This window comes from Simochromis diagramma, unplaced genomic scaffold (assembly GCF_900408965.1).
Source record: "Simochromis diagramma unplaced genomic scaffold, fSimDia1.1 OVJJ01000486.1, whole genome shotgun sequence".
Lineage (NCBI taxonomy): Eukaryota > Metazoa > Chordata > Actinopteri > Cichliformes > Cichlidae > Simochromis > Simochromis diagramma.
This window is the reverse complement of record NW_024387047.1, coordinates 3,855,255-3,879,912: the sequence shown is the minus strand read 5'-3', so window position 1 is coordinate 3,879,912 and position 24,658 is coordinate 3,855,255. Positions and strand designations below refer to the sequence as shown.

Genomic DNA, 24,658 nt, shown 5'->3' with positions numbered 1-24,658 from the left:
ATATACAAATGTTTGAGCTGATGACTTTGGTATCTGCAGTTGTTCAGAAATAGCTTCATAAGATCTTCCTTACTTATATAAATCTACAATTGTCCTTTATAGATCATCACTTTTCTTGACCTTACTCTTTGTGTACGTCGGTCCAGGGAGTTATTTTAAATAAATCCTTTTTATTCTAGCAAAGAGAATCTTCCACTTGCAGTCAATCATGGTGACTTACCAGAAGTTAATAGGTCTTGGCTGTGTCAAATTATGAGACACTGTGGAATCTTCAGCACCACTTGTCAGAAGATTTAAATGAGTGTACGTGTATATTTAAACCTGAATGTACTTTTGACTTCATGTGAACAATAAATTCAAACATGTAGACCCAATTTTTGTTTTTTCAAGACAATAAAAATGTGTGCTATACAACCATTCCACCCGCAAAAGTTTGCTCAAAAATCAGCTGAATTTGTCAAGAAATAAGAAGAGAACCTAAGGGAGCCTTTGAGTTAAAGCTGTAAGTCTACACTCCAGTCACATATTGATTGTTTGAAGTGGTGGTGTACAGAGGCACAAATACAGAAAAGTACCCTCTTTGTTTTTAGCTCTGTTTTGGTCTCCACCAACTAAATATTTGGAAATATTTGGCTCTTTAGCTGCTAAATATTTTCTGATTTAAGTCGTGTACATTTTTCCGACAATTATTGATCACTTTTTGATGCAAAATTCCTTCGAGATGTTTGAAAGCTTTCTTTGAATCCTCCCTGCTTTTCATTCGATGATGAAATGAAGGAAGAGTCTTTTCTAACTTTTGTTTACACTTTGGATAATCTGAAGTTTACCCTGTGGATTTTATGTCAAGTCAGATTCGGGTAGCCTCAGAGCACTGTTCCACACACATCTCCTTAAACTGCTAGTAACACATCCTTCTCACTAAACACTTGCACAATACCAATGTGCCCTTTCACCTATCCAGTAACAAGCTTGCTTTTCCAATTTGTCGCATGCTGTGAGGAGAACCTAGCCTCATGTGTGTGTGTGTTTGTGTGCTGTAAAGGGTCATTCTTTTTCCATGTGCTGCAGTAAACGGGTCACTGCGCCTCCTGGGTGAGCTGGGCTAAAGTCTTGCTGCTCACTGACCTGATGCTGCATGTCTGCACAGAACTGCGGGTGATGCATTGACCTCAGATAGCGCCTTGACTAGAGGAGAGGAAATGAAGGTCTGCCCTGAGCTCTGATAACACTGAGCTGCATTAAAGTTCAGGTCTAGGATTTCAAATTCCTTACTTTTCAATATCTGTCCTTGGAGGGGGGGTGGTGGGTGGAAGATGGATAGGCTATATGATATTAAAGCGGCATCGGCTTTTATTATTATTCTTAAACATTATTGATTCATGCACCACATAAATGGTAGTATCGCAACACATTAGAGTTAGTGTAATATGAAAAACTAACCTAAAATAACCCAGTTAAAAGCTTCTAATTAATTCTGAATTGAACAATGAAATATGAAAGGATAAATTTATGGGAGTGCATAAAAAAAGGAAAACAGAAGCATCTGTGGTCCTTTTATTACACTACACACCTCTTCACAGCACTCAGAAGTGTTGTTGATAGTGCACAGGTCAGTAAAAAGAATGATTCCAAAAGACACAGATATTTTTTTGTGTTTTTTAAGATGCATATCAGATGGATGCGTGAGAAATTAGAAAAAAACAATGTGCTTAGAATGAAAAACAAAGTAAAAAAACTCCACGTGTGAATGTACTGAATAGAATATTCCTCTGTGAATGGCATGGTGTCTGCATGCATCCTTCTTTTGAAACCTGTTTTACATAGAAAACAGCTTTGCAAGAGTTAGCCAAATTATAAATGCTACATTACATATTGTCCCAACTATACTGTTACAAGCCATTCATTATTTTTATCTAAACATACAATTTGATGTCCACCTTCCTACTTTCTCATGCAGATAACTGAAGACAATTTGTAACTAAAGTAATAACATAATTGTGACTGTAATGTAATACTGAATTTAGTAGCAGTGAGTCAGATTACTTGTTGGCGACTGAATGGCTCTTTACCAGTTAAATATTGCAATTTCTAACAACCTTGCTCGCTTTATAGAGTAATTGGTCTAAGATATCTGGAATTGAACTTCTTTCTCATATTTGACTCTTTACAAATGTGCGAGTCACTTGGTGATAAATGAATTCAAAACTACAGGGCACTGTCTGTCAAAAAATGTGCCACTTTAATCACGTGAACCTGGCCCTTGCTGTGGCGAAGAGAGTACTCAAATGGACAAATTTAATTGAGCACTCCAGTTTCACTCACAGTGTGCATCAGTTCATTCAAGTCATTCGATTTGCCCTTTGTACATGCAGCTGGAAATGCATGCTGTGACATATAATAAAAGCTTTTTTTGTACAGGTAGCAGATTTGCACATTGTCTCAGTTTTGCATTACTGTCGATAGATAGACAATGACTTGATATCAAAACACAGCACTTGAGTTAGTGAGCAAGGCATTGTTTTTGGAGGTATGCACAGTAAAATAGTGACAGAACAGGGATGAGCTGAAAAACTAAACATTTTTCTTTAAACAAGGCAATTATCACATTTATATGATTTAGTAGCACATGCTTTGGGGTTTTGGCAGGAAGAATACTCAGAGGACTTCCATGCAGCAACACATTTCTATTTTGTATCTTCTGCTTCTATAAATGAGTTAATCGTGATAATTGCATCAAATAATGTTTCCTTGTCATTCTAGACAAGTTACATGATGCCTTTTTGAGCATCTTTAAAGCACACGGTGCTTTAAAGAATAATGCCATGTTGCTTCAATAAACTTATCTTATTTTTTCAGAAAAAGAGATGCATATTTAAAAGAAGAGTAATTCACACACAGTATTTTGAGTCCAGTCCCACCTGCTGCTCTTTTCATTCCTCACTACAAACCTGCTGCATCTCTGAGTCTTTTGACATGTTTTATCATAACCCACACAACAGCATTGCTTGTTTTAGCTAATGAATGACTGCAATAATGATGATGGTCCAACTTTCCTGTGGTGACATGTTTTCCTCCGCTTGGTTCCGCAACGGTAGCCCATCACTTCAAACTGTGAAGCGGTCCAGCTGAACATGGTGCCAAATGTACTGCTGCGTGCCAGTATACTCCAATATTAGAAAGTGTGACACTTGTTTCATGAGCTCTTTTCTCTCTCTCGTCATTCTGTTAATGTTAATTAAAGGCTTAAATCTTGAGTGTGACTGATGTAGATCAAGTGTATTTTTCCTTTTCCACCTTTTCTTTCCCTTTTTTAAAAAAACCCACTATAATATAAATAATACTAATAATAATAATGAATGGCTATTTGGGATTTAGCAATGACTGTACCACCATGTGGCCATTTATTAACCACGTTCTAAGCTTTTTGAGTTAAGATGCCACAAAAAAAAAATTTCTTAAAGCACACGCATGAGCTTAAGTACTATTGCTACAGTCAGACGAGGCACCCTATTAGTTTTAAGTAAATTATATGTTGCACAGCAGTATTTGGAAGATCTGTTTCGTTTCACTTTTGCTTTCTTTATGTAGTGCCAATTCAAAACATTTCCCTCAAGGTACATGAAATGGTACAGGAAGAGATCTCGAACAGCACCAAGAGTCACGAAGAGTCAGACATCTGCAGCCACTGGTTGGGGGGTGATGGGAAAGAGAAGTGAGGCTTGTTAATGACACACCGTTTATAAATACAGATATAATGACTATGATTATGATTATTACTAGCAGTGATGTAATAGCACTGATAGCTGTATATGGTGTAACTATAGGAACAGATGGATAAAAATAACTGTATCTATAAATGCACTATTATGGATGAGTAATGATAAACAAATGATGAGTTAAGCACATACTAATGCTCAATAGTGTGTGGCATTATTTTAAAGTGCTACCCCTTCACTCTCGTCAGTAATTGTTTCATTAACGTTAAGAATATTTTCTTCTTGCTGCTCCTTTTCACACATGGTTGTAGTGCTTTATTGATAGAAAGTGTGGTTGGTTTGTTTGATCTGTTGTACCAAGTGTGAAATAAATAAATAAATGAAATGAAATGAAATGAAATTAACGTCTCTGTAACTGTAGCAAGATGATTAAGATTTCCTAATAAAGTGACCAGGTAGTGTATTTTACTTTTATGAAATCATATAGGGCAGTTATTACTTTTTCTATCAGTTAATTTGAGCATTTTTCCTGGAAAAACAATAAACAGCTTGTTGATAAAATGTCAGAAAAGTGCTGGGAACAGAGTTGTTTTGGTTCTGTATAATTAAGGGTGCAAAACTGAACTGTGCTCGGTTTCTGTCGTACAAAGTGGCCAATTATGGCATTAGAGTACTGTTGTTCCTTAAACAATTACCTGATTTTTTTTAAAACAGCTGTTAATAGTTTGTCTGTCTTTAAAGTGGATATGGCAAACTTGAACATGTACAGTATATTTACCCATCATTTATGCACGTGCCTGCGTCAGCCTTGTTTCCTGTGTCTGCGAACAATCCTCATGAGTAAAAAACCAAAAAAAAAAGACAACAAGATGAAAAACACTCATAGCCTCTTGATCAATTTGATTTTTAATGATGAAATAATGATTAAAGCAGCTTCTGATTTCAAAATTAGAGAGCTGTAAATGTGGTAGATTCTTCCTTTCTGTCAATCCAGGGTCCAAAAATCCTGCCTTTGTACAGAGAAAGTCTGTGGCTTGCCCCATGGGAGGCTGTGGTAAACAAGTGGAAAATAACAGGCTCCTGTCTGGTGTTTGCCAGCCTCTAATGTCTCTGTCCAGTCATCTAGAAGAAAAACAACATGCAGCAGGTTTCTACTGTACAGGGACGGTGACAGGGACAGGAGCAGAGACAGCCAGTACTGATAGAGGGTGGGGGGAGGAAACCTCTCTCTTTGTCTGGTTTCCTTCTACGGGTCAATGCATCTCGCATGTGAATGCACACCTGACATATTTTTACTTGGCTTCTCTTTTTCTTCCCAGTTTTCTCTTCCTTTATTTGCAACAATTTTGCCTTGTTATGCTTTTTAATCTACATCCTTTAGGTGTGCATAAGATCTGCTTTCTTAATTATTCCTTCACCTGCAGGATGCATTTGAAGTGCTGGCAGAGAGCCATGAATTCAATAACATGGAGGGTCCGTGCTTGGCCTTCAGGAGGGCTGCATCTGTGCTGAAGAGTCTGCCCTGGACGGTGCAGAATTTACGGGTCACAGAAGACCTGCCCTGCCTGGGGGAACACTCTATGTGTGTCATAGAGGTAAGGCCCAGTTTCACTTAATCCACAGCAGTCCAGTTAATAGCCAATGCATTTTCCCTCTGTATTTTGGTTCTGGTGTCATGTGTCACTTAAAAACGTAATATAAAGAAATGTCTAATGCCCTGAAAACTGAAACTGTTGCCCTCATTTTATCGTCTGGGTTGGATTTTCTGACAACACGTCTTTTGAATGCAACGTCGCAAAATCAAAGCTTTCAGATTAGGTGTGCAAACCATAACTCACGCAACTTCCCGGACCCTATTTATACAGTTGTGCAATGATCTAAAATAATTTGCTGCCATGAAGATACAGTTTAGTATTTTGGAAACACGCTTGGAAGACGTCGGCGATGATTCGAAACACGCAGCATGTGATTTATGAGCTAAAGCACTCGAAACCAATGGCCATTATTAATATTTATGCTTATGTGATATGAAGTGACAGAATTAACTAACACCAGCGTAAAATATTGACACTGATTGATCCTTTGCAATAGCAAATAAGGGATCAATAAAGCCATTTGTTTAAAACACCTAATTGAGTAGCGCATGTTGGCAACGGCCTCAAATGATTTCACTTCAAATACCATATGTTTTCTGGCACAACTATTACTACTCGTATTTTTTGCTCCTCTGCAAAGGAAGGCAAGAAAAAACCCAAGAATTTATTGCAGTGAACAAGACCGTGACCAACCCTCTGCGTGGCCAATAGACTGTTTACATATTGACAATATCCCCGCGGACCTGTGTGTGGGGGATTGACAGTAGTTAGGCTCTAAGCATTTGAACTGTATAACACACATGTGATCACTAAGTCCTTGTGAGCGTGAAGCGACATCAGCTCACTGATGATGAGGACGAAAGCGTCGGCATTTCTTTTCCCTAATTGCAAACTTTCCAGGTTGAGTAGTTTGCCATAAATTCAATACATGGACGTGTTTTGGGGTTTGACATTACATTACTGTAAAATTAATGTTTTACCAAATGTCACCTCTGTAAACACCAGGCTCTGAAATAAATCAAAATAAAATAAAGTAAGATGCAGCACATAACGGGGAGGGGGTGTAATTTCAGTGCCGATTGATGAGGACCCGTTCGATAAATCACTATCTTTATTAATGTGCTGCTGGAAATAGTTTCCAACGAATGAACTTCTCCAGCTTCATTAGATTAAAATTCACATTAAGAAAAAAAGACACACCACATCAAGAGATGGACAAATACAAAACCTGGCAAAAGCCACTCCTCATTACCTACGTACGTGCGTGTCATTCTGTCTGTAAACACGATAGCTTGAAAAGTTAGGAATGAATTCAGGTCAAACTTTGTAGTGGTGTGTAGTGGTGTCATGTTTACAATCTATTAAATCTGGCTATGCCCACCAAGGTCTTCAAAGTCAACTTAATGGTTTAGTGGTTTGAAATGGACAAAAAGCCTTATAACTATGATTCTTGCAGTGTGGTGTGTATTGTCAACATGTAGAAAGTACTGTATAAATATAAAAGATTTAATATCACTATGACTTGACCTCTCCTTCAAGGTCAATAGATTGAATTGAAGGTCAAAGTGATAATATTGCTATATAGATCTATTTAAAACTGTGATCTCCAAACCTACAGTCTGAAATGCAAAGAAAATCTAATTTGAATTCCTCCATAAGACCTGTTGCCAACAATTGCCATTCCACTGCTTGTGTGATGTCACATCCCTCAGCCTTTTCAGCCTGTTTCCCTTCCTTAAGATCACCATTTCTGGTGAGGCTTCAGTGAACAGTAGCTGGATCAGCTGAAGGGCCAGTTGGATCTCACAGGTCCCGTGTCAGGTCTTTTCTGTTCATCTGCTGTAGTTTGTTTTATCCCACCCAACGTCTGTCCGAACGATTTGCTTGCGAGGGGCAGCGAATCAGAAAAAAGTTAACTTAAAGGCTGATGAAAGGAAGTTAAAATGTCTGTTGAGAGGCTGCACCAAGTCACAGCAAAGGTTTAATAAGGACTGTGAATCATGCAAAGCGTCTGCGGTGGAGTTCAAGAGTAAAAATATGGAGTTAAAAATGAATATAATAGGCCCACTTTAAATAAGGAGGCATTGATGTGACAGAAGTAGTTTAAACAGGCTGGCTCTATTGTATATGACACATTCCATTACTTAGAAATAGTTTTTTTTCCTCTGTGCTAGCAAGAAGAATGTAGCTGAATCAGTAACCATCTGCACACATAAGCCTTTCTGGAGGAGATTCTCAATGCTGAGTTCAGTCTTCAAGAAATATATGAAAGAAAGACGTACAGACATATGAATAAAAACTTTGCTGCACACATGCAGCACACGTTGATGGGTATCAGACAAATATATTTTGTCTCTGAGACAAAAAAAAAAAGTCTTATTGGGTCACTACATCTCCACATCTACACTCGAGCTCAGGGCAGGAATCATGGCAGGTTGTCAGGGAAAGTGTGGATGCTCGCTCTGAGAGAACGCCAGGTCCCTGTAGGATAACAAGGTGAGCTCAGCAACCCGGCTCTCTCTGACACGTTAAACCTAACATACACGCTGCGCGACTCACAGCGCGTTTCCGAATCTGTCAAAGCTGTCAGCGCCGAGTCAGATTCATTAAACAAAATAGCATAAATGTCCCGGGGAGACCAAATTAGACTGCCTGTAAGTGACCTCTCCTTCTTGTTCTCCTTGCACAATTCAGACGCACGCCTTTCGCTGGGGTTGTCTCTTTGAACAGTTTGCTGCTCAAAACACCAAAAATGACATGACACAAAAAACAAAGTGAAACCAAACAGAGTGAAAACAAAACGCTTGATGTGCCTGTGAACATCGGAGCGACACTCTGTCAGCAGCGACTGAAATGCTCACTGCTGACTGAACATCCAAAGTGGGGAAAATATATAAACCTACTGACATGAAAGTCTGGGAGCACTGAGGCAGAGTTGGGGGATGAATAGTCAGTATATGTGTTTGCTGTATGTGTGTGTGTGTTTGTGTGAGAGAGGGAGAGGAGCCGTGCATGTAAAGAAGTGTGTCTTTCCCGGAGCGGGGAGTGTGTTGAAGCGTTATCCGTGCGTTTTGAGGTTGGCCTTAGCTGGGGGCTTGAAAAGCAGAGGTGGACGGGTGGATGCATCACTGAGCAGTGAAGGCTGCTTCAAACTGCATTGTACTCACAGTGTGGATGTTAGGTTCACTGGCTCACCGATACAGGCTGTCATCCATTCATGCACAAGCTCAAAATGCACACGGATACTTATCCCAGAGCAAAAGCATGCAGGCTCATTTCCCCCTGGCCGATATTAACCAGATAGCTGCTACCTGATTCTTTTTACGCCTTCGCATAATGAAGACAGTTAAAATGTGACCAGCAAAATTGGCGGCACTCTCGCTGAGAGACGCAGGCAATTAAATGCAGAACAAAGCGGTTTTGGAGCAAACAACAGAATCTGGGGGAAAACATTACCTTGGGGTTTTTTATGATTGCCATAAAACAGGTATTAATCCCAGGTTTCGCAACAACAAAGTCGTTATTTGTCGAAAGGAAAAGAAATGGAAATAAGGACGCCTGATATAAGTGGATGGTTTCTCAAATAAGCAGCGATTTGGGGCCCATTTGTTAATAGCCGGCTGGGGGGGAACCCAGGGGAAAACACGCCGATGCTGACACAGACATTGCTTTCCTTGATGATAATATCATCCGCCTTTGTGTTTTGCAGGAGATCCTTCAACACGGCCGCTCGTTTGAAGTCGAGAAAATACTCTCGGATGAAAGGTATCAAATACTAAAGGTCAGTGGATGAATAACAACTCAGTCGATGGCTCGCTTTCTCCATTCTGGAGCTTTTAACTTGCTGTGAAAATGATGCGCTCTGTTGCTCCCTCTTAAGGACTCGGAGCTCTTGGAAACTTTGAATGCTTACCTCTTCTCAGAAGAACCTGTCATTTCAGAGCATGTCTCCTTGATTACATACTTACCTCGTTTCCTGCCAGCTGTTCACAAGTGTGTTTGGGGTTGGACCTAAGACAGCTGAGAAGTGGTACCGCAGAGGGCTGCGCTCATTCAGTGACGTTCTGGCGGAGCCCGGCATTCATCTCAACCGGATGCAACAAAGTGGTACATCAACATCTCACCATCCTCGCTCCGCCACTTTACAAATTATAGAGGAAAAATTTCAAGTCGAGCTCGCTTCCAAGAGAGACTCAAAGGCCTAATTGTTAAATCCCTGCGGGGGGTGGGGCTGCATGTCGTTTGGGACTTTATTTGTGCCTTTTTTTTGTTTACTCCCAAAGGATGTGAGCCTCTAGCGGTAATGTGTTTTCTCTAAAGTGAGATATGATCAGCAGGGAGTTTACTGTAAAAAAAACCACAACAGGAGAGTTTTTCTTACAAAAAAAACAACCTAAATCAATAAGTAGTGACTCTGAAGGGTGGTGCAGACGTCTCACCACTCAGTCGCGGCAGAGCGGGCCATCGAATTAAGTTGGTGCTAAGATTTTTTCAACAACTTACAGCCCACGGCCACAAGAGTGGCTCTGTGAGGCTAAAAGAAAAGCAAACTGGCCAAAAGCTGAAAATTCATTTTTCATTTGTGGTAGTTATTAGTTGTTTTTGAGCCATTCTACAAAGATGCTTTTTCTGAGGGTGAGATATTTCATGCATTTATGCACAGAGGATGATTCTGAATGCAAGGACACCCTGCTTTTGTTCGTAGCTCCAACAGCAGGTCAGATTCTTTACTTCTCCTGTGAAATACTTCATGGATTGACGCTTCGTCTTGTCTTGGTTTTCATAAAGCGCAGATGATGTGTTCTAAACAGTTCTAAACTTCACCTCCAGCAACTGTCGCCAGGCTGGTCTTTGTGGTATACGACAGCATAAATTTTAGCATATACCCCCACCTCCCCTCAATATTTATTCTGTCCACTAGTTTGGCTCGTTTGGCTTTTGAGTGAAATTACAACCGAGAGCATGTCACACATTATTGAGATGAACAACTCTTTTATGCCACTTAAAAATCAGCAAGCACGCAGCTGGGAGACACCGCTCCATCCTGCTGCTCACTTTGCAATTTACAACAACGTTTTTTTACGGCGCGCAGATGTGTGATGTTGTGAGGATTTGCCGTGCTCTTCACACGATGAGGCCTCTCATTTATGATGAAAAAAAAACAGATAAAGCATCCAGGTTTTCCATGCTTCCATGAAGGAGATAACATACACTTATTTGACCTCTAGTACTAGTAAGAGCTGTGAAATGAGCAAATTATTAGATGCTTCTGGTATTAGCGATCACACGAGGTCCCCTGGTAATTAAATATCTTGTGAATCTCCATCTTTGTGTTAGAAAGCTAGCATTTGCTAATTAACATACAGAGCGCAGGTTTGTGTGGCCTTAGATGTTTTTCAGTTCAGGTGGAGCGCTCTGTTCTCGTGTGCTTCTACGACATGCCGTGACATGAACTCGGAGCCTCCGTGCAAATTTTCCGTGAGCCGTTGTCATTAATCTCAAATTCATTGTTTATTTTTGTCGGAGGAGTTTCTGACTACGAAACGCAGATTTGATGGATGCTTCACTCACAAGTGGGAGCTGAGGTCGGCCGAGGCTGATGAGAACGTCATTAATTTCCGCGGTCATAAACCGAAGTGCTCGGCGTAAAGTTTAAAATGATGACCTGATGAAAATCGAGGGCCCGCAACAAATATAACAATCCACAGAGATGAAACCCACAAATGTGAACCTGTTTGTGGTGCTAAAGGAAAAAGTTTGCTTAGGCTTCATGCTTAAGAAACCATAAACAGACAGAATTAAAGGTGTTTGGAGTGCCTCTCTAAAAAATATAAAAGAAACAGATGTGATCAAATGTGAAAGGAATACGTGAGTGAGAAATATGAAGAAATATACCAAGACAGAAGCAGCCAGACATGCAGATAGCATCAGCTTTCGACAGTGACATATACCCCACAGTGCTCTCACATATGAAAAACAAAATACTGATATTCAGCTTTTCATTCGTCTGCATCATTTCTCTGCTTCTTCTGCTGCTTGGAGTGTAGCTGGATGGTAATTCAAAACACTGTACTGCATCGCTCGCAGGTTTCCATTCACTTTCAAACTCCGTCCCATAATGTATTGCGCTGACAGACACCTTCATCAAACTGGTCGTAATCGATCACTTGGAACACTGCGGTGTCGACTCCGTGCGGAGAAATACCGTGTGAGTTTTTGACGTGGAAAATTTGTCTGAACCCTGAACCCTCCGTCGTGCTCGACGAGTCTTGAAAAAGAGCAGAAACACGAATAACCCCATTTAATTTACTTCATTAGAAGCAGAAATATCATTAAAGGTTTTCTAATTAATTGTTGGGGGAAGCTCCATTCTTCGGTGGGGGACAAAAAAAGAAATGGATAATTAATGCTTTTCATGTAGCACAAAGACAGAGGAACATACAAATCAATGAGATACCGATTGATCCACGAATTATAATTTTTGCACCGTTTCTGCGCTCGCTGCAGTCGTTTTGTGTCTGCAGCGGTCGAACACCGGCGGCTGTCTTCTATCAGCCAGGAGAACACATCCCATTTTTACCTTACCTTTAATTCACTCTGACTCTCCAGTTCCCCGGAGCAAATGGCTATGATTGATGGCTGGCTTCCAGACTAATAACCACGTGGTCTTTTTCCCTGCAGGTTTTCTGCATTATGGAGACATCTCCAGGGCTGTCAGTAAAGCAGAGGCCCAAGCCCTGGGGAACATTATTGACGAAGCTGTCCGTGCGATCACACCGGACGCCATACTCACACTGACAGGTGGCTTTCGCAGGTACAAGACTTGTCTCCTCCTTTCAGTGTTGATATTTGAAGATGAAATACAACGGCACCTTCAGTTTTTCCTCGCCCCTCCCCATCCCCCATTATTGTTCTGTTCATATTATACACAGGGAAAGCAAAGACATTAGCAAAGCCTCAAGAGGTCTGCTTGATTCCCAGGTGGATCTTATTACTGTTATTGTTATTATTATCTGATATCAGAGCATAGAAGTCACAGAGTGAGTGTCTGGGTAGAAGCGTCAGAGCCGCTGGTGTCTAATTGCATCTTGCAGTTTTCGAGAGTTCTTAGACAAAACGGATTAATTTGACATTTACCACCGCAGAATATTCCCCATCTCACGCCTTTGTTCTTGACAGTAAAACAGAACGCCAGATAGCACGGGTTACTAACGTTTTGCATTTACATTAAGATGCTAAAGTGCATTACATTTGTCAGTCTCAGAGTGCACAGTGAGTGCGCTTGTAAAGCTACCTGCTGAGTGCCACTGTTCGCTCGCAGCCGGTGCCTCCCTCCATTGGCACGTCTTTGTGGTGCTGTTTCATTTATTTATTTATTTGTTTATTTTGTTATGCGCAGTGCTTTGTGGCTCAGTAAGTGTGGAGCACTCCGCTCTGTGGTGTTGTAAAAATCCAGCCGTAACCAGTGGCGTGTGAGGTAAATAATTCAAAAGCAGTCTGGCAGTAAGGACGGGCGCTTGCCTCTCTACAGGGGTAACAGAGCTGCCGCGGCTTTGCTGATGGTCTTTAATAGTGTCTGGGCTGCAAACATCACATGTTACTGGAGTTATTCCTGCTCCCTTAAAACCTTATTAAAGTTTTCCTTTTCTGCATTTGCTGTATTCTGTTTGTCAGAGTTTGGTAGAAAATTACTATACACTAACTTTTATAACGGGGAAAAAAAGTCACTTTAGCTACAGGACCGGTATCGTGGCATTATCTCACATTTGTCAGGTGTAGCCAAATAGCAAAGCATTAAGGCTTTGCTCTGAGTCCAAATTCAACACACTTTGTAATATACAACACCGATTTACATGCTGATCCTTGGCAGCAAATGTGCATGAAATCAGAGTACTTCACTATTTTATACTAGGAGGAAATATTTGCAGCACCAGATGCCGACTGCAACTCCAGAATGACACAATTGTCTAAACAAAGAGACAGCATGGTGCTTTTCCTGAAATCTGTTTCTTACCTCAAGCCCTTTAAACCACCTCCACTGTTCATTTTGATTTCTCTTGCTGTGAGCATTTTCTTTGCGCACTGCAAAAAATAAAAATTGTAAATCAACAGCCAAACCCTAAAATCATTTTGTAGGCCATACACATGTCCCTTCATGGATTTTTAGACCAGTGTTGAGACTGTAAATGAAATCTATTTTATTTGCAGTTCTTGTAGACCAATCAGAGGTTGATACAAAGTAACCTTTAACACTCAAACTAGCAGACAAGGACACCTTTATCAAAGAAATACCTGCTGCCTACACGAATCACACGAGTGTTTTATTAAAAATCACCTGTGAAAAATATGATATATACACTCAGTGGGCACTTTATTAGGGATGGCTTAACTTAATTTTATTAAGGAAATGGTATTATTTCTCTGCTCAAAACATACATTACATAAAAAACAAAACTATCCAAATGTACCTAGCCCTCTGATTACCCCCCCCCTTAAATTATGAATTAATTGTGATTGACAACATTTCTTTTGGGAAAAACTGAGTCCAATTTCACTACCCAAACCCAGGCCTGATTATTGCCAGAACTGTTGAATCAAGAAATTACGTAAGCAGAAACTGTCCGACAAAGTGAAGTAGGTTAAAAGATTTAAAAAAACAACAACAAAAAACCATCATGCCACTAAAGAAACAAAATCACTGACATCTATCAGTCTGTAAAGGGTTACGAAGCTATTTCTCAGGCTTTGGGACTCCAGTGAACCACGATGTAAGCCTCACAAATGGAGAAAACTTGCAACAGTGCTGAACCTTCCCAGGAGTGTTGGGCTGACTAAAATTATTCCAAGAATCAGGAAGTCACAAAAGAACCCAGAACAACATCTAATGCACTGCAGACATCTCTTGCTTCAGTTAAGGCCATTGTTTATGATTCAACAAAAAGAAAGACGCTGGGTAAAATGGCATGCATGGGACATTTCCAAAGCAAAATCTTTTGGGAAAAAATTCTGTGGACTGACAAACCAAATACCTTTTGGACGTTCTGGAAGTTTTGAGTCCCTTTACATCTGGCACAAAACCAACACAGCATTTCATAAAAAGAACATCATACCAGCCGTGGTTGTAGTGTGTTTTCCTGCTTTAGGACAACTTGCTGTAATTGCTGGAGCCATAACTTCTGCTCTCTACCAGGAAATCCTGAAGGAGAATGTCTGACTATCAGTTCATGCCCTGAAGCTCAAGCGCACTTGGGTTATGGAGCAGGACAATAATCCAAAACACACCAAAAGATGAAGGTTTTGGAGTGGCCTTGTCAAAGTCTGTACTTAAATCAGACTGATTTTTGGCATGATCTTAAACCCTCCAGGGTGGAAGAATTAAAACAATTCTGAAAAGAATAGTAGACCAAAATTCCTCCACACTGATGTGAAAGACTCATCCCTAGTTATCAAAAACACTTGATTGCCCAGGATCTTGCAACCAGGTGTCGGGTCTAGTGAGCAGCTGCTTTTTCACACAGGGCCAGGTAAGTTTGGATAACTTTTTATTTAAACAAATGAAACCATCATTTAAAAACTGCTTTTTGTGTTCACTCGGGTTATCTTTGTCTAATATTAAATTTCGATTGATGATCTGAAGCATGTAAATGTGGCAAATATGTAAAAAACAAGAACAACCTAAGAAATCAGGAGGGGTGGGCAAATGTGTAAATGGGAAAGATTCACAAATTTCCTAAATAAGGATGTTGTGAAAATCCACAAGGAAAAAAAAAAAAACCGCTCCAATCTTCAAATTGTTAAATGACAGCTGGAATGATGTCTGATTATGTAAATAACTGCTCAGAGGGGAAATGTGGTAAGAGAGTCGAGGAAGGTGATTAGAGCATCATGGATAGTTAACTTCAAGAATGAGGGAGAGGAACAGCTCAAGATTTATGGGCCAGGAGTCTGCTGCAAAGTGTAAAGGGGCCTGCAAGAGCGCCTTTATGGCTTCAAATTCGGGGAAATGAAACACACATTTACTTCACCCCATATTTGGTGCAGACTTTGGAGAGAGAGAGAGCGAGATAGACCTAATTGGAATCATGCGGCGCTATAATTGAAGAACGATAACTTGTGCATTATCAGGAAGCAAGTAAGTAATTTACCTTTATCTTGTTGAAAGGCTGATTCTCCAGACATGGTTTAAACACAGTGGGAGGCAGTATGAGGTCTATTACACCAAAATAGTTCATATGCTTTCTAAGATGCCAGCAGTACCACTAATAATCCACTTACTCGTTTCACGGTGACATATTTGAAAATGTTCCCTTCTAAAGTCCTGTCAAAGCTCGATTTAATTACCTATAATTTTGAGCCTGGTGTAGAGTCTCTTATTAGCTTCATCTTTCTAGCCGATACCCCTTGTCAAAAATGGAAATGTGCATATCCTATATACCTCCTTAAATAGCTGCACCCGGCTCTGGCAAATCTTTCATCTCGGCAGAAGATGCACAAAAAGATACCACGACTCCCAAAAGTTTCACAAAATAACTCGTGTGCTGGAATAAACTCAGGCTGTCATCCACTTCAGAGAGAAACAGCGTGGCGAGGATTTGTTGATGCCACTGACATTAGCCTTATTGAAAGGACAGCTGTGGAAGGCGGGTGACAAGTCTTAAAGCGGTTTTGTTGGAGGGGAGGATTAAAAATAGATTACACTTGAAAATACAGCTTCTTCCACAACTGCATGTGAAGGCTCACGCAGTGTCAGCGGAACACTGTGTTTATTTCAGTATGAGGCAGGCAAGTCCCTACTGAGGGACATCAAATTGTCTGGAATATGACTCAAAGTGACACTGATGAGGGGGGGCATTGGTGTCTCCTCTCAAATCCGCAAACAGCTGCCGAGTCCCACCGCACAGTTTGCCTTGAACAACAGCTGAGATAAGTATTCCTTATCGGCTTAGTTCGGGGTGTCGTGATTCTAAAACAAACCTCATTATCAGCTTGCAGGGGAGGAAAGAGCAAAACAAGCCATCTGGTCACGAAGAATAGGCCACACTTAGCTGCTTTTTCTTGTTCTCATTTCGTATCTTCCTGAATATCGCCTCGCACTGCTGTGTTAGCAAGAAATGTGGATGGGAAGGCTGATAGAAGGGAAAATGATGCATAGTCACAAACAAAGCCTGGTGGCTTTTTTGTGACCTAAGTTTTGCAGAGCTTAGCCTGCAGACGCCCATAGCCTAACACTTCGCAGATCTGTATTATTCATGCGTGTCGTCTTGTCGTCCACACAAAACTGTAAATAACCATCTGTATTTCATTGTCTTTGTGCAGTAACACTTAATAATTTAGCATTTTCCCTCACGCGATAAAAGACTAGATGGCCTAAATTCAAACCAGGTGTTTATCGACGTGCAGCTGTGCCCGAACGCCTATCAATTCTTCAGTTTTTACCCACATCTTCACATCCATCCATCCCACTGAGCAGGAGTGGGTGTCCAATGCTAAACAGGAACAGAGCTCTGAAGTTGCACTGCTAAAGGCAGAGACGAAGAAGAAGAAGGAGAACCCCTGGTATGCTGGAAGAATGTGCACGACATGCTGTCATCCGCCTTTCCGCTGACTGCTGCTGAATTATCTGCACTGACCTGACACATACTGATGCTCAAATGGGAGGGAGCTGAAAAGCGTAAATGCCGCTTCCCCTAAAATAACCACCAGTTCCCATGTTATCCCCTAACACACACACACACACACACACACACAGACACGGAAAACCACTATTTGACAAGATTAGGTCGTTCTTAAGCTCTGATAGGAGGTAAACCCAATTTATGCTGATGATCTCTCTCTGTCTCCTTCCCGCTTTGGTTTCTTTGCTATTCTCGGCACACATTTATGCAGTGCACTCGAGTGGGTTTTGCCGGCGCAGCAGAGGCTAACAGCGAGACTCACTTAACAACTTAAGCGCACTGTACGAGCTGGAAGTGTTGTGGAATCTCAGCTTTGCCAATTAAAGCTGAGTGTTGGGAGATTTCGTAGGCAAAAGTTGCTCAGTCAGCAGATGGAAATCTGTGATGCATTCTCAAGTAGCGCTGTCCTAACAGTCAACTCATTAAAGAAGTGCCAACTCTTCACATCGAGGCCTATATATGTGTATGTATATACTGCAAAGTCTAAACACAAGTGTTAAAATGAATTCACTTAACAGCTTTTGATATTTAATACAAAATAAAACAGGCTCACAAGGCAAATTGAATAAGTGTTACCAAAGACGTAGCTGCAGAGTGAACCTGTAAACCAGGTGCTCATTCTGTAAATGCCACAGGGGTACACGCTGTCTACTGCTAATGCTAACCATTAACATTATCATGCCTTCTGCAGCTCTAATGGCTGTTTTCTATTACTTCCTTGCTCCCTGAATTAGCCACAGTGACCTTTGAAGCGTTCCCGCAAGCCATTCACAGCCTCTGCACCTTTCTTCACTCTCGCTGCTGTCAAGCAGCAGCAAAGAGAGATCAAACACCGAGCCTCGCGGCTGCAGAGGCTTCTTTAGAGCTGTATCGCCCCCAACATTCATTGTCACTTTGCTTTGTTGTTTGCTGTGACACTGGTGCTTACGTATGTAGGATTTTTCGCTCGTTGTTTTTTCAAAAGCTTTTGTGTGTGCGTGTGTAGGTGTGTGTGAGTGGGTGTTGGGCAATGATTAGGGTGAAATAATGCAAGGCCTTCTGGCAGGTAGTGCCAGAGCTAAACTTGACGACAGTCGGGGGTATCTTCTGTTATTTGAGGGCACAACTTTAGCCCTGGTTTGTTTCTGTGTATTTGTGTCTACACACACAAGCTACTATAATCGCCAGAAACCCACAGTTTCTTTTCATCATTCTGTCTGACTGCTGTTTTTGAGTTATCCTGCAGCCTGTGACAGGATGCACTGTGTGAAAGGAAGGAAAACCCCTTGGACAGGTGGGCCAGTCCATCGCAGGGCGTACATTCAAACCCATTTGCAGTCATATTTACACTTCTGAGCAGCTCATCGTTTGTCTTGAAGGCTTAATTTTATTATCGTCTGGCTTGAATGCCAATGAGCACGCCAAAGTACTCTCAGAGCATCATTACTGGTAGATACACATACGTCATTGAGAATTTTAAAGGAAACCTCAAAGCAGTGAATATGCTTCTGTGAATATGATTGTAAGCACAGATGCTGCTCGTGGTGTAAGGCACACGTGGGTGTGCTTTTGTGATTGTGTTGACTGGAAGCGCCTCTGAAACCCTGGCACAGCACGGACTGATCTTAACTGGCTGGAGGATGATAAATATATTGCTCGTAGGAGGAATGCATTATCAGCAGGTGGAACTGGAGTGGACCTCAGCCACAGCCACTAAATTGATCTCCTCTCAAGAGCTTCAAAGCACAGATATAAACCTCCTTTCAAGGACAGTCGTAAATTCCCATCAGTTTATGTTTTGAAAGTTAAATAATAATGGATATATATGATTAAATATTACTAAATTGATATGATGAAACCCAGTTCGAGTGGGTCACAAGCTAGCGTATATTGCTCATGCTGGTCCCGAGCCCGGATAAATGGGAGGGTTATGTCAGGAAAGGCATCTGGTGTAAAATCTGTGCCAAATCAAATGTGCAGATCTGTTCGCTGTTGCGGCCCCCTGGGAAATAACGGGGCAGTCCAAAGTGCCTTCTATTAAACGGATATGATAACAATATATCAGTATTATAATGTGCATGACTGCATATGTACATTGTAAATGTAATATAACTGTAATAAGATAGCATACTCAATGCAGAAATATAGTACATAAACCAGACCGCCACATCATAAAAAACACTTACAGGTGAATAACATTGATCATCCAATTATGATGCACAGTTCTGCCGGGAAGCTATGGCTCCTGGCTTTCACTCTGATATTACTTTGACACCTATCACCTACTCATATACTAATGCAGACCAGCACTCCCCATATACATTGTGAAAAGGCTGTTAGACAGATAGAACATATATATATATATATATATATAACAAAACAAAATACCCAATATATAGTATTGTCTTTATATATATATAAGTAACTAAAATTTTATGTTCTGAAAGAAGCAGAAACAGGCATAAACTTATATAATCCCACGTCTTCTTTCTGTCTGATGAATGGCAGCAATATACTTCCTACTTTTGTACACGCACTTCTTTTATCCTGTCGATTTATGTAACTAATAATACATAAGCTCTATGTGTGTTAAACTGTAGGCCTGCTGTGTGTATCAAATCAGTTTCACTCATAATGAAAATTTGTTGAAAATGTTTTTTAGCTTCGATTATGAAAATCGGACAGTGGGTGGTCCTCAAACAGACAACAGGCAACCGGGTTTTAGAAAGCAAAAAGCAGCCAAAAAAAAGAGGGAGATGCTAATTTCTGAAGACATTAAAACTGAAATAATTCTTGAACCGAAACTTTCTTCAGCATATCTGTGGTCACCGTATGGCTTTGATAACCAAAGATATGAATTTAGTGGTTCCTAGTAATAGCCTGTTCAATAAGTTGAGACAGTTTCCTGGAGATTAGGCAGGCAATCAGAGTAACAAATGCTCTCTGATCTCTATGTCTCTGATAAGTGGGAAAATAATAAAGCCCCCTGGAAATGCCACAAGGTTGCCGTGGAAAGATGATTCCCTTCACAGGCCGGTGTCCTGTATGGCAGTTTTTTGCTAGCCAAAATTAAATTGGATTTTAATATTACAGTGAGTTATTGCTAACAAAAATCAATCAAACAAACAAAAATTAAATTATAATATAGAGATGGGAAAAATGCCAGAACTCAAGGCTTCGTCAAAGGGGAACGGTGCCACCACTGTGACAACACCCTTTGGTTAGTCTCATTGTGAAACCTCACAAAGGTTGTTTGCGGTTGATAATGCACACTTACAGTCTACTGACGTGTCAGTCGCATAGTGAAGCACACCCTGCTTAATTCTGCTTTTTGCCTCAATCCTGTTATATTTAGTAAGAATTGAAACGAGCAACTGAGACTGTAGACTCATAGTTCACAGGAGCAGGGTTCCAATACGGCTGGACTCAACCAGCAGTTCTCACTGACGTCACCCCCTGCTGGCCATTACAAAAAGTGAAAATTAGTCTATAGCTGGGAGTTAGAAAACTATATGGGACTGTATGTCTGTGAAGGTTCTCAGTCATCCAGGTCATTGTAGTCTAAGGAGCTTGGAAAGAAAAGCACCTCTTTAAGTTGCTTGAAGATGTTTCACCTCTCATCCAAGAAGCTTCTTCAGTTCTAGGGTCAAATGGTGGAGAGTTCCAGATTTAAGTCCTATGAGAGTGACCCCCAAGAGGGACATGGACCTCAGGAAATCCCATGATAGGTTGGGGCTAGGTTTCACTGTGAGTTCACTCGAAACCTTGGCTGATTGTGACCTACACCCGTTTTCACACCTTGGCTCGTGTGATTAGACAGAGGATCAATAGGGGGTCCGTGTCCCTTTTGGGGGACACTCCCTTAGGGCTTAAATCTGGGACTCAACATCATTTGACCTTAGAACTGAAGAAGCTTCTCAGATGAAATGTGAAATGTCTTCAAGTAACTTAAAGAAGTCCAGATGCTTTTCTTTCCAAGCACCTTAGACTATATGGACTGTAATTTCCAAAGAATATCTACACGCCGCATTCGCACCATCAAGCCCGGGTTTGGTACTAACTCCGAACCATGTGTATTGTGAAGAAGCCAACAACTAAATCGAAATAAAAACAGTTGCTCAAAGTGTACACAAACTGACCAGTGACGCCAACACCCCAGTGTTTGCTTGGGTCCACATGTTTAAATTTGGTCACTCAGTCAGCCTGACAGTCCTTACTGTTTGATCAGGCTTCCCTAGTGTGGTTGGGTGTGACAGATTTACGCATAGTGCAACACGCTTATTTGACATTCAAAAGATTTTGATAAACAAATGTTGTGACGCTCACTTCTGTAGCAGGACGGTTTCCTCTGAGCGGGGTACACGGGGATAAATTTCAGTAAGTCTACAATAGATTTCTGCATATTTCTCGCGTTTCCTCTGATTAGTCTGAATAACTCGCTGCTGTGCCGTGACTTAAAAGGATAGGCTTCTAATAAAAACGCTGCAGAGAAGTGTATGATAATTTACTTTTCAAGCGACAGAAAAGTAGGGTAGGAAAAAAAAAACTACATTTGCTCCTCCTGATTAAATAATGGGGATGCTTTTGCTTTTCTTGCTCCTCTGCTCAAGTGCCTATGGATCCAGTGAGCCAGACAGAAGCTTTGATATGCCTTTTGTGCACATATCTTCTGCCCATACAGCGGTTCCGTCCAGAGCTTTTTCTTCTGCCAGATAATCACTTGATAATCACTCAGTACTGCAACATCTCTTATGTGCAGTTGTGCTGACAGAGTAAATGCACTGTGCAAGCCTATTCAGGGTCCATATGGGTCCGCTTTATGACACCGATCCAAGTAGAAAATGATGATTCTCATGAAAGTTAAAGCTCTGACAGCTGAGGCAACAAAAAGGGTTTTTACACTTAGCTACTGAAGGGAAAAAATTACTTGTTTGAATAATGAAAAAAAAGAGCCAGTGCCATTAGCTTGGCCTGTTCTTTTAATAGCACCGTCTGCCACCCTCCCTCTTCATCAGTTAAATGCTATGACTAAAAGGTAATTCATTTCATTATTTCCAGGATACAGTGAGTGGGTAACTGTGCTATGTCTTTGTCTCCAGGGGGAAGGATTTTGGCCACGATGTAGACTTTATCGTGACCACACCACAACTGGGGAAGGAGGAGCGTCTTCTCACCAGCGTTATTGATAGACTAAAACAGCAAGTAAGTATGTTGTTTAGGTCTTTCTTAAAGCATAGTATTAGTATCCTGAATGAACACACTATAGGCTAAAGTAAATACAAAGATCCAATATTCTTGAGAGGAACAATAGACTAAACAAAGCAATGCTAATATTTTTTTTGAAACCTGTGTTTGTGGAGTGCCTGTGTGTTAAATTTTTAATAAGCGGGAGTTCAGAGCAACGTTTGAACACTGCTTTGCATTTGATGTTAAATCACTGAGACTGGTTTAGGTGTCCATCTGTGTTTCTATATCCTGCATTCATAAACAATCCCTTTTTAATTAAGCCCACCTTACATCCTGGGCCATGGTGGCACAGCAAGCTCGCACCACTGCACTGTGATGAGGCACATGCAAATACAGAAAACATCTTTATTGACTGCACAATGCAAGGTTAGCTTTGAGGGGGGAAAATGAACAAATGCAAAAATTCCCAAGGAAATACATGAAGGTGCTAGCGGTAGTTCAGACTACAAGGCAAGTGTTTCCAGAGCAGCACCAAAACAGTGATAGGCACAGCTGAGACAAGTGCTTGTTGTTGCTGCATGCTGAGTAATAGAGATATTGAAGCCAGCTATCTGTCGGCGGTGTGGGAAATGTGAGAATGTGGAAGGCTTTTGTTTGTTTTAACATTCTGGTGGCGTGATTCATACGTCATTGCAGACATCTGTAATTATGCTTATATTAAGTCTTAACCTAGATTGCTGAGACTATTCATAGCTCAGTTCAGGTTCTGCAGTCATGTGATTTCTAACCACATGTTATCCTGTCTGCCATGATGGAAGCGTGATGCTGTAAGGTCAAAAGAATAAGGAGCTACCCAGGCCTACAGGCTGGTCTGCAACCATCTGGCAACCACTGGTCTTGAGGGAAAAACATTTATCCCCCGTTGGTAAATTGTTGTTGGAGTTTGATGGCAGTTGCTGTGAAATCAGTTGCTAAAGCCTGAGTCATGCAGGCCTAGAGACCAATCAGTGACCTCCTGGCAACCATTAGCTGGTTAGGAAAAATGTGTATTTCCCAAGCAGTTGTCGAAAACTTCCTTGCAATTGCTATGGTTGCTAGGAGAGCTCAAACATTTGGAAACTACTCCTTCAAAGTAAAATGTTTTGTTTTACTTTGAAGGTGAATGTTGTCTGTTTTCTGTGGCTGTATCACTTCCACTACGCTGGACAACTCTTAAGCAATGCACATATGACATCACGTGAAAAGTCTCTTAAGACAAAGTCATCAGTAATAACCTGCGTTGGTATCCAAGTTACTGCATCTGAATCCCTGCTCAGGACTGACTGCTGTCATATGTTGATGCACATTTGACATCATTTTTCAGTGCGCACGGTAAAAGAACAGTACATCAGCCACCTGTTTTCCCAGCGCTAACCAATTTGTTTCAGTGATGAAATGGAACCATGTAGTTACCAAGATGTCTAGCCAAATAGCAACAAAACTAAACATCAAAGGATATCTTGCAAATCTAAACGTCAGTGGATTTTATGAAACAGCAGCATCTGATGCTTTTGCAATGAGGATGGATTGTGTCCTCCATGTTGCAATTTTTAAAACATATCTGCAAGTTTTTAAAGTTTTTAATAGTCAGGTAGTAGATGAATTATCAAAATCTGGTTTAAATAACCATGCGTTTGTGGTTGATAAACCCAATGACATCACATATTGTGGGTTCTGTTTCATGCTTACATTTGTGTATCTCATCAGACTGTTTTAATTGGCAGGCCATAGCAGGCAAAGTGCTGAAAAACTCAACATGTTCGCTCATTCTCTAACACCACGTGAACATCCATCCATCCTTGTGAACATATTCAGGAATTTTTGTGCTGCTTTGGAAATAGATTTGAATTGTAATCTCTGCGTTTTGCAGCCGGTTGTATTATTTTTGTTTTGCCTATAGCATGGTTTCTCCTAATCGGTATGATGAGCCCCTCAAGGCTATAACAGTGCTGAAAAAGAAGTACAGAAAAAAACCCCAAAGAGCCGTGCTTAGGGTGCACACAAACATCAGTGCACCAAATAATGCAACCATGTTCAACATAACCACAGTCGTAACCATGGAGAATAGACAGTAAGAGTAACAAACAAGCTTCTCATAAGATCATATTAAGCCCATTGTTATACTGCAGCTCAATACATTGCTAAATTAAAAAAGGATGCACCACAAAATCTAGGTTGAGAATAAAATATGTTTCTTACACACCAATTTGCACATTCCTAAAATTCTGTTATCCCTCTATGGCATGGTGTGTAGCATGGTGTTGCCCTCAGGCAACAAACCAAATTTTTGTTTATTACACTGTCCCTTAATCTTTTCAAATTTATTTATTTATTTTGTGACATAAAACATTTCAGTCTTCAGTTAAATGATGAGTAGCAGAGGGTTTGAATTTTGACCTAGGGGTGGATCAATATTTTTAGGTGCCAAAACTACATGTGACAGAGTGCCATCTACTGCTGAGAAGAA

General features: G+C 40.8%; 1 protein-coding gene across 1 annotated transcript in view; it reads left to right on the top strand.

The window, feature by feature from the left end:
• The window catches only part of dntt (deoxynucleotidyltransferase, terminal), a 94,311-nt gene that overhangs the window by 21,439 nt on the left and 48,214 nt on the right, over window positions 1-24,658 (top strand). Inside the window, exons 4-8 of the mRNA XM_040044770.1 lie at window positions 5,141-5,311; window positions 9,021-9,092; window positions 9,295-9,418; window positions 11,993-12,125; window positions 22,065-22,167. Of these exons, the coding sequence (XP_039900704.1) occupies window positions 5,141-5,311; window positions 9,021-9,092; window positions 9,295-9,418; window positions 11,993-12,125; window positions 22,065-22,167 (603 nt within the window). The remainder of the gene's footprint in view (window positions 1-5,140; window positions 5,312-9,020; window positions 9,093-9,294; window positions 9,419-11,992; window positions 12,126-22,064; window positions 22,168-24,658) is intronic.